The sequence below is a fragment of the Amphiprion ocellaris genome, chromosome 5 (genome assembly GCF_022539595.1).
Source record: "Amphiprion ocellaris isolate individual 3 ecotype Okinawa chromosome 5, ASM2253959v1, whole genome shotgun sequence".
Taxonomy (NCBI): Eukaryota; Metazoa; Chordata; class Actinopteri; family Pomacentridae; genus Amphiprion; species Amphiprion ocellaris.
Window position 1 is genome coordinate 23,913,157 of NC_072770.1, and position 10,209 is coordinate 23,923,365.

A 10,209-nucleotide genomic window follows, 5' to 3' on the forward strand; every position below is an offset into this window, starting at 1 on the left:
CAGCACTGAAAAGAGGTTTGAAAATTCTTCTTCAGTTTTGGAAATCAGTGAAGCATAAACACTCCACTAAAGAGAGGAATTTCTTCATCAAATCTCTCTGTGTCTCCTGCTGGTTTGTAACCTTCTGTACTAGCATATGACCTGGCATTATAAGCAGGTCTTTACTGTGCAGGTGATGGCAGAAAATCGCACCAGGATCCAAAGGAAAACTGGTCAACCTGCAAAAAATAGTGCATTGTAACTAACACAAGTGTTTTTTCTAAAAATCGGCTTGTGAAACTGGAATGGAGAAAGAGGGAGAGAGTGAGGCAGGCAACAGAAAGAGACGAGGAGAGATGAGAGGGACAGAAGCGCTGCTGCATAACACACCTCATCTCCTCTTTAGCTGGAGGGAGAGAGAGAAAGCGAGAGAGAGAGAGAGAGAGAGAGAGAGAGAGAGAGAGAGAGAGAGAGAGAGAGAGAGATTCAGTCTGTGCCAATTTTCTCCTCAGCTCCAGTGATAGAGAGGCAGAGCTGGGGAAGTGATATTTCAGGAATCTTAAGAGATCAACAAACGTGTGAGACTGAGAGGAAGAAGAAGAGAAAAAGCAACCCGGCATGTGAAGAATACCCGACAACAAATGGAGAAAGCAAGAAACGACAGAGAGAGAGGGAGAGGTTGTGCTTCTGTTGCGGTAAGATATATGAAATATGTTGGCAGCATTTTCTGAGCAAACAGGACATTGCAGCACTCACAGAGACATGCAGTCAGTCGTGGACACATGCAGCCGTGCATGGATGCACACTGACTCTGAGTGAAAGCAGCATTGATTCAAAGGTGACGGTAGCAGGTGTGTGTGTGTGTGTGTGTGTGTGTGTGTGTGTGTGTGTGTGTGTGTGTGTGTGTGTGTGTGTGCGTGTGTGTGTGTGTGTGTGTGAAAATGGTGAAAGCTTGAAGGTCTGTGTCAGCAGAGTAGGGAAATAAATCCTGAGTATATGTGTGTTTGCTGCATGCTGGAGCAGATTCAGCTGCAGAGCAATGCGTCTCTGTTTTTCTTTTTTTTTTTTTTTTTTTTAAAGTATCTGCATCCAGCACCTCTTTCTCTGTCATAGCATCCCTCTTTCCTGCTCTGTAAATCCTCCCACTCTCTATTCCGCCCTGTTGCAGTGTCTCTCTGTGTCGTAGCTGCACAGCCCAAACAAACCTTATGCAAAGGATCGTTTCATGCCAGCATATGTCTTTTCTTCAAACAGTTTTCTCTTTTCTTCTGTCTCTTTCTTGCTCTCACTTTCCTCCAGATTAGAAGATCAAAAGGTGCCAAAGAGGAGGCATGTTTAACATTTGATTGTTTAATCACTGTGGTTTTTGTTCATCTGCAAATAGGTTCCTAAAACTTTTAACCCATTGACCTCTGCATAGTTACCAGTCAGAGGCTAGGAAACAGCATGTAATCAAATATCCAACATGTAAGCTACATCCAGAATTTAGTGACAGAAGCTAAATTGCGAGAAGTGTTTTTAAAAAGTACAAAAGACAGTGTGTTAGTTTAACATGTCAAATATCAGATTGCTCACAGCAAAAGAGCTGACTCTTTCTTTCTTAAGGAAAAAGACAGTGGTTTGTCTAGTTTCTAAGCCTTCTTTTTCACCCTCACAGTATCCTTGTATCGGTTTATCTATTAAACGTCTGACACATCTCCTAGTCGTTAAAGTGCAAGACGGGAAAGTACTCAATTGCAACCCAAAACTTAGATGCTGAGCTTGTTGTCAGTGTGTCAAGTGAAGTGTTTCCACAAATGTGAAAAAAAAACTGTAATTAAAGAAATGCTATGTTAGTTTTTTATTTATTTTTTAGTTGGTTATGTAAACAGTGGATGTTTAGCAAACATGCACAGGTATTCTGTATAGATAAAAGAAACAAGAAATGCCAGATCAATAGAACCATGGATTGATAAGGTAGTGACTCACACTTGCTCTACATCTGTTGGGTTCGAGATGGATGTGGGAATCTAAAAATAGTAGAAAAAATGGGTACATTTGGTATTCTGTAGACAGGATCTTTTGACACACAGATTTGTTATTTACTGGGATGCACCCAGTCCACATGTAGGATCTGCACTGGCATTTAAACAATGATAGAACCAGTAAGGGCAACACATGAGATGATGGTTTCCAATGTTTTGTGGCAATGACTATGAATAGTAAATAAATGATCCTTATTAAATTAACCATCAATATGTTTTCATCATTTTTATTTTGTACCTTTAACTGCCTCACCAGAGTGGTTAAAGAGAAACTCCGTTAATATTGCAAATCAAAGCCTGTTTACAGTTTTGTGATGTTCTACTTATTTCAAAAATAGTTGTGTAAAGCCTTTAGGTGCTCCAGAAAGGGCTGAATGTCACAAGTTTGAAAATGGACTGGAGTTACAAAGAAGGGAGCTTACAGGATCTGTGCAGCCTGATTCTCATCTGAGAACAGAGGCTCGAGGACACATTAACTACTACTATGAGACACACAATGAGGAGGAAAAAGATCTCATGAAATACAAAAGATGATATCTTTGCTTCTGCAACATCAGTTTTTTAAACTGTCCAATTTAATTCTGATAAGGACTCACAGGAGTGTAATGCTGAAAAGGTGGAGAACTCTCAAGAATCAGAAAGTTTATGTTAAACTGCTGCGTGTACGTATAGATCAAACAGTGATTGATTCATCCTTTCAAGGTTTCTTCTTACCACTTCAAAGGGAAACAATATTCTCTAAGCTACTGTGAGTGGACACAGATGATTTATAGTGAGACTTTTGCATTTGAGACAATAAAATTTATGGGAGTTGGGAAAAAAAGCCTGAATTCTTAATATTGCTCTTAAATAAGCTTGTAGAGATGTCATTGGCTACAGTCAAAGTAGCATCTTCGGCTTAGATCAGTGTCTTCTTTTATATGACCTACGTGATCCAACAATATATAGATAGTTTAAGAAAAATGTCCTCTTCCCAAGACACTGACTCAGGGGACACAACAGAATTTGGATTAAGGTCAGTGCAGCTTTGTTGAGGATAATATGTGAGCTTTTGTGTAGTCAGCAAGAAACTTTCAAAGAAATCTGAGTCACAAGAGTCTGCACAGTAATAAGAGAAAAAAAAGATATTTTATATTTGTCCACTTTGAAAAGATTGTGAAGTGTTGGGTGGAGACAAAGCAGCCACTGAGTCATACAGATCGATTTTACACTGCATTTATGAATAGTTTAAGTTACAAGGTAGCACAACTTCTTTGTACACACACACGCACACACACACATACACACACAAGCACACATTCCTGAAACTGAGAAAAGAAAAAAAGGGACAAGCTTTTGAGAGCAAATGATAAAAATGGAAGACATGAAAATTAAATGATGAATCCATTATTGAACAGGTTGCATGTGAAAAGATGAGAGAGTGGAGATGAAAGTGAATGGCTGATAGAAGAGTGAGAGGATCCCCATGAGGTGGGAACAGCTCCTGTGTTTTTACCGTTCCAGCTCAGACATTAAATTGACTTACAGCACCAAAATAACACAACGCTGCCTGTTTGTTGTTCATATATTTACACAAATGTTGGAATTTTAATGATATTTCTCAAAATGTATAGAAATGTTCCAAACTGAAGCTGTCAGTTATTTTTTTCCCTCCTTGATAGTAACTTGTCAAGTATCTCTTCACACTTCTCATCCACTAACCAACACAACCGACTTCAAAGCCGGCAGAGTTGCACATTACTTCCTATTAGTCACGAAGGCTGCAGACCTGTAGAGCTTTAGCGCACCAGCTGGCAGGATGGAAAGACTTTGCAAGTGTCAGAAAAGGTTGCAAGTGCATCTCATGTCAGCTTTATTTATAGTGATGCAGAACTTCAATACGGAAATTTGCCAGATGGCAGCTGTAGTACAATTTCTCTGAGAACAAATGGAGATTTATGAAATGTGGCTTTTTCTGCTTTAGAAATGTGGTAACAATGCACAGGACTCTGCACAAGTTTTAGACGTCTTTTTTGTTTTTGTAATGAGGATGCTTTCAAGAATAATGCTATGAATTGTTTATGTTTATCAATTAATTTCACATAAAGTGCATTAAAGAGAAGTTAAATCTTGGTACTTGACAGCTAGGTTGTTCCAGGGATTTTCTGTCAATTGTTTCTGTCTCAGCATTTTCTGTTTCTCCATGTAATCCCAGACCGCCTCCATGATGTTAAGCTCAGGGCTCTGATGGGGCAACACCATCTGTTTCAGGATTCCTTGTTGTGTTTTTGTCATTGAAGATAGTTCTCTGTGGCTCTGGCTGCATGTTTGGGGTCTTTGTCATGCTGCAAAATAAATGTGGGACCAGTCAGATGCCTCCTTCTTGGTATTGTGTGAAGGATACAAATCTACACGTCCAAAGTGTCAAAAACTTCTGCACAGCACTGTGCGTTTGGGGTCAGTGTTTTTTGATCCACGTTCTTATCAACTGGTACACGGGTTGGACAAAAACGAATCCCAAAGTAAATCTCAAAGCACCGAGACAGAGAGAGACTGGAAGATTTGTTTCCATGGCAACTATGCGGCAAGCCTCGCATGGTTTCTCGGCATGTGCAAGTGTGTCTCTGAATATGCATTAATTTTTTCAAAAACTGACAGCAATATAATTATTTAAAACCATTTCTTGTCTGTCAGCACCTAAAAAACTTAAATGTAACTCCACTTAGTCTTGTAGAATATCTTGACAGAGTGATAATAACATCTGAAATAACATTTGAAAGGCACAGGGCAGTAAAACGCCTCTCTGTTGCCAACATCTACTCATTTACATGTAAAACACTTCCAAATTATACATATAATCTGATCAAAATTTCTGTGTGTCTCGCTCATTTACATCAGGTGTTTTCAACAAATACCCACTTTAGTTTCTGCCCACAATGATAATGTAATTTAGCCCATTAAAAACACCACCTTCTTCATGCAGAAACCTGAAAATGACAAACATTCAGTTAGGGATGTGCACCTGGTCTCTTCTGAAAAGTCACTTTAGATTTGATTCTCAGAAGCTCAGACTTATCAAAGTAACACTGCACAAGATTTACAGAAATAAAAACATGCAAAAAAATGCAAAAAAAATCCTTTCATTGGCGACTGTTTTCATCTTACACAGACAGAATTATGACTACAGTGAAGGTTTACCCCCTGCTTCATGTTTAAAGCTGCTGAGTAAATGTGATTTGTAAATTTGCCACTTTAAGGGTGACACTGATAGTTTTCTTCCCCCAGCAAATTGTCACCCATCTCTGCAATTCGTTTAGCTCTCCGGAGCTTTATAAGGTCTTTCAGCTTGTTGATAGTTATTGATATCGTTTTTACGATCTGCAGCTTTACTGTTTTGACCAATCTCATGAGTGTAATTTTCAGCCACAGCAGGCGGTTGTTTTCAGCAAAGAGACCTTTAAAACTTTACCCTACGTGCCCTGCATCGAGACAGATAAAGTTAGTGGTGAACATAATGGAGCATTTCAAAGCTGAAGTTTTATTGGACTTATATTCAGCAGGTGGCCAGAAACAACACTGAATGCTGTGCAGTTTTATATCTGCGACACTAAATGTGTTACAGACTTTAAAGGAAGATAAGGTTTTGTATAAATCTTGTCACAGTGCACCAACGTGTCCAAAAATCCATTACCATTGTTGTTATTAATAATAGCAACATATAATAGCATGTAAGCTATATTCTAAGTACTAATTAACTTCAAATCTAAAATAGGTTGACATTTGTGAGGACAGCACCTAAATGATTTTCAGCGTAGGATGCCTGTATTATTGGTCAGCTAATTACTGGGATGATCAGATTGCTGCCAAATGTGTACAGTCCTTTAATGTGGCCGTTTTGTACCATGAATACTGAGCAGGAAGTTGCTCTGGACATGAAAGTCTGCCAAATGCTGTAAATGCTGATGTAACTCTGGTGTGTGTGTGTTTGTTCCAGCAGCAGCCACATTCACACAGTCTTTCTCATTATAGTCTTAAGTACAGAAGGCTGATAATATAAAAGCTCCTTGGGGTCTTTTTAACTGTTACATAATGAATAACATTTGTGGGATGCTATACTCCAACAGGCATTGAATGGGAAGACATGAAATATTTACGTCCATGCTACATGATTTCATCACTTCTGCGTATTTACCTACATCCTCTCGTTGACTGAAGATTACAGCTGGCACCATTTTCTCTCCCTTTTGCCCCAGTCGTTTAATTTTTAATTTTCTTTAACTCAGTTTTTACCACAATGGTTTGTCATTATTCCCTCGGTGTCTAAATGTGCAGTTAGAGTAGAAGTGAAATCTTTTTTTTTTTTTTTTTAAGAAAAAAACAGACATTCCCCTCTGTTTTTTAGGCTTTTCTCATCATTCTCATCCATCTTCTCCACTGCTCACTCATTGTCGTTGGCTGCACAGCATTTCTGCTTCTAGGAATAGTCCTTGAAATTTCCCGTGACCTTGCTAAAGCATCAACGTAACACCCTAATTTCTTATAACTTCACATTCACTGGATTTGGGTGCAGATGAGATATAATGTGTAAAAATGTGGTTGTATAAAAGTGACACCTTCAGTTTCAGCAGACTGTATTTCTGCTGTCCTCACTGATTTTTTTTCTTTCGTTTCTTTCCTTGTGTTTCTGACAAAACAGTGATCGCCGCAAGCTATGAGTCCTCTACGTGTGGTCGGGACGTGAGATTGATGGTGTGACAGTAAAGACCGTCGTCGAGCTCCAGCCATCGTTCTGTCCCTGATCTACCACTGCAATTAAAGTCTCACATAAAGGAAGTCTTGGTAAAGCAGAGAATCCACAAGCTCAACAATGAGAAGATACACATTTCAGCTTTTGATTTCTGTCTGAAGCCATTGTACAAGTCTGTCAACAAAATAATCCTTCTTTAATTGGTTACCACATTACGAATGATGACACTGAACCATCTGTCCTACATTCATAATTTGCTCACACACCTTGAAACTGTTAAAAACACAACTTTACTCACATCCCTGCTCCAAATGATTCACCCTGCATCCCCATAACACACTCCGTCCTCACCTTGTCTGAATCAGCCCCTGTGACCTGTGAGGATTATGAGGCCGGCTTTAGTGCTCCTACAGTCACATTGCCTCTTGTGTGTGTTCGGTGCTGTGGTTGTGCCCGTTGTCCTGGGCTCACTGCCTCCTGCACTGCCATGGCACGTCTCCTGCCCGGTCAGGTGTGTGTGTCAGATCAAGCCATGGTTCTCCCCTGATTCTGTGTACCATGAAGCTCCCACCGTGGACTGCAGTGATCTGCTGTTGACCAAGCTCCCCTTACCCATACCTGAGAACACACACACCCTGCGCCTGCAGAGCAACCTCCTGTCAGGACTGGACACTGCAGTGCTGCATGGACTCCCCAATCTCACCGACCTCGACGTCTCCCAGAATCGCTTCAGTCATGTCAGGACCATAACCCAGAGCTCCTCCCTGCTCTCCCTGCTGTCCCTACACCTGGAGGAAAACCATCTCAGCCACCTCCCTGAGGATTCTTTCTTGTCACTGCCAGCTTTGCAGGAGCTCTTTCTCAGCCACAACAATTTACATTCGATAGCACCTGGAGCCTTCACTGGTCTGGACTCGCTTCTTCGTCTTCATATCAACAACAACAGGCTCACCACTGTTGATCCTCAGTGGTTCAAGGCTTTGCCTCGCTTGGAAGTTCTTATGCTTGGGGGAAACCCTGTGGAGGCCCTGCCTGAACGAGGCTTCATCGCCCTAAAATCCCTCCGAAGTCTTGTCCTTGGTGGTATGGGTCTGAGGGGTTTGGCTGAAAAAGCCCTGGAAGGGCTGGAAGGCCTAGAGAGCCTCTCATTCTACGATAACCTTCTGACCAAAGTTCCAACTCAGGCCCTGAGGAGAGTGCCAGGACTAAAGTTCCTCGACCTCAACAAGAACCGAATCAAACTGATAGAGACAGGAGACTTCCAAGATATGATCCACCTGAAGGAGCTCGGTCTGAACAATATGGAGGAGCTGGTGTCCATTGAGAGAGCTGCCCTGGAGAACCTTCCAGAGCTCACCAAGCTGGAGATCACCAACAACCCACGTCTGTCCTACATTCATCCACAGGCTTTCCTCCAGCTGAGCAGGTTGGAGAGTCTAATGCTCAACTCCAACTCCCTCAGTGCCCTGCATCAGCACATCATGCTCTCCCTGCCCAGTCTTCAGGAGGTCAGCTTACACTCCAACCCACTGCGATGTGACTGCCTGTTTCACTGGGCAGCCAAGCAGACTGCTCATCCTCACATTGAGAAAACCATTCAAACGGAGACACAAACGGCTCGGGTGGTGCGCTTCATCCAACCCCAGGCAACCTTATGTTCTGAACCACCAGAACTGAGAGCTCGCAGGGTGAGAGACGTGACCTCAGGAGAGATGTCGGCCTCCTGCCTCCCCATGATTCCTGTCAGCTCCCTGCCTTCCTATGTAGGGGTGCGAGAAGGGGGAAAACTGGTTTTGCACTGCCGAGCTCTTGCAGATCCACCACCTGAACTGTACTGGGTGACTCCCTCTGGCCTGAAACTTAGTCCTCCATCCAAAGGGTCGCCGGTTCCCACCTCCTGCAAGAGCCTGACATCTGAAGGAATCAACCACACGTCTGCCTCCAGTGCTCCAGATGATACTGCCTGTCAACCCTTCAAACACTACCAGGTACTGCCTGAGGGAACTCTAGAAATCAGCAAGATCACCCCCAGAGAGGCAGGGTTGTATACCTGTGTGGCTGAGAATGCACTGGGAGCAGATACACGTAGTGTTACTGTGGGTGTACATGACAGAATAAAAAAAAGGAAGAGGGGTGCGGCTGCTAATCTGAAGAAATTTTTGCAATTCAGAGCCGATGCCAGGTTGGAGGTGAGAGAGGTTGGGGAACACTTTGCTATTTTGTCCTGGCAGAGCGGCCACAACCTGCCTTCAACCCGTCTATCCTGGCAGGCCATATACTCGAACGTCCACACACCCACGTACACCACACGCATCCTTGCTGGTACGCAGAGCTTCAACCTGACTCACCTGCAGGCAGAGACGTTTTACAGAGTGTGTCTGCATTTAGGGAGCGGTGAGGTCACCAAACATGCCAGCAGGAGCTTAGGAGGGAGCAAAAAGCCTCAGTGTGTTTCATTCAGGACAAAGGATGTCCCAGAGCCTCAGCCCAGCCTGCAGCTCAACCCACAGCTGACCTCCACAGCAGTCACACTACTGCTCCTCGCACTCATACTGCTGCTGGCAGGTCAGGGCTGGGACACCGAGCCGGGCGAAGGGACAGGAAAGCATCACATGACCCTCCATCAGGACATCCAGCGTCCCAAGGCTGTGATCATCAATCAAAAGACAAAAGGAAGAGACGGACACGAGCCAAATCTGAGTGAGAAACTGCTATTACATCAGGACTGCTGAGATAATTGTGCACATTCAAATGCAGACAAGGAACACTGACACACATACATACATGCAAAATGTCAAATGTACACTTTGTTAATCACACCAAGAAGAGGGGAATCATAGATGACAGTGGTGGTGTAGAAAGAGATTTGTATTTATTTTATATACAGTATAAAGTATATATTGACATTGTTTCTGTGTTAAGATGTGTTGTACAGAATGCCTAACCCCTAACCAGGGAAATAAAACTGGACAATCAGACTCCTGCTGCACAGTGAGCGAACACAGGAGAAACAACTGAGCTGCCGATGATCACTGGACTGAAACTGAAGAGAGCCCGAGTCAATCCAAGGACAGATATTTACAGAGGTGAGCAGCTCAGACCTCCAGGGTTTTGTCATGTTTACTGTCTACATGTTCCACAGACTGAACCATACTTTCTCCAAGCAGATGGAAGTCTGTCTTTAGACTGAAACTGAATGAAACATCTGCTTGTTTGGACTCTGTAAGTCAAAGTGATTGATGTAAACAACCCCTTTGCTTAGCTTTCAGTACGTTGGACTGGGTTATCCATCTTGCAGAACATACACGGTATTCTCATTCAGATTCCCCACCTAACGTCCCACATCCTGTTTCAAAAATAAAAGTGATCTTAAGTGATTGTGTTAAATTCTATTTTGAGCTATATACAATAAAATCTTTTTCATTTCCTCAGTATTACTGTTTATTTCCATTTTTGCGCCCACCACCTGGATTTCGATAT

General features: G+C 42.5%; 1 protein-coding gene across 1 annotated transcript; it reads left to right on the forward strand.

Moving 5' to 3' along the window:
- Positions 1 to 431: 431 nt before the first annotated feature.
- On the forward strand, positions 432 to 10,156 carry lrrn2 (leucine rich repeat neuronal 2). Its single transcript, XM_023287183.3, has 2 exons — positions 432 to 674; positions 6,679 to 10,156. Exon 2 carries the CDS (start codon positions 7,116 to 7,118, stop codon positions 9,459 to 9,461), a length of 2,346 nt encoding a protein of 781 aa, XP_023142951.2. The 5' UTR covers positions 432 to 674; positions 6,679 to 7,115; the 3' UTR covers positions 9,462 to 10,156.
- Positions 10,157 to 10,209: the final 53 nt, after the last annotated feature.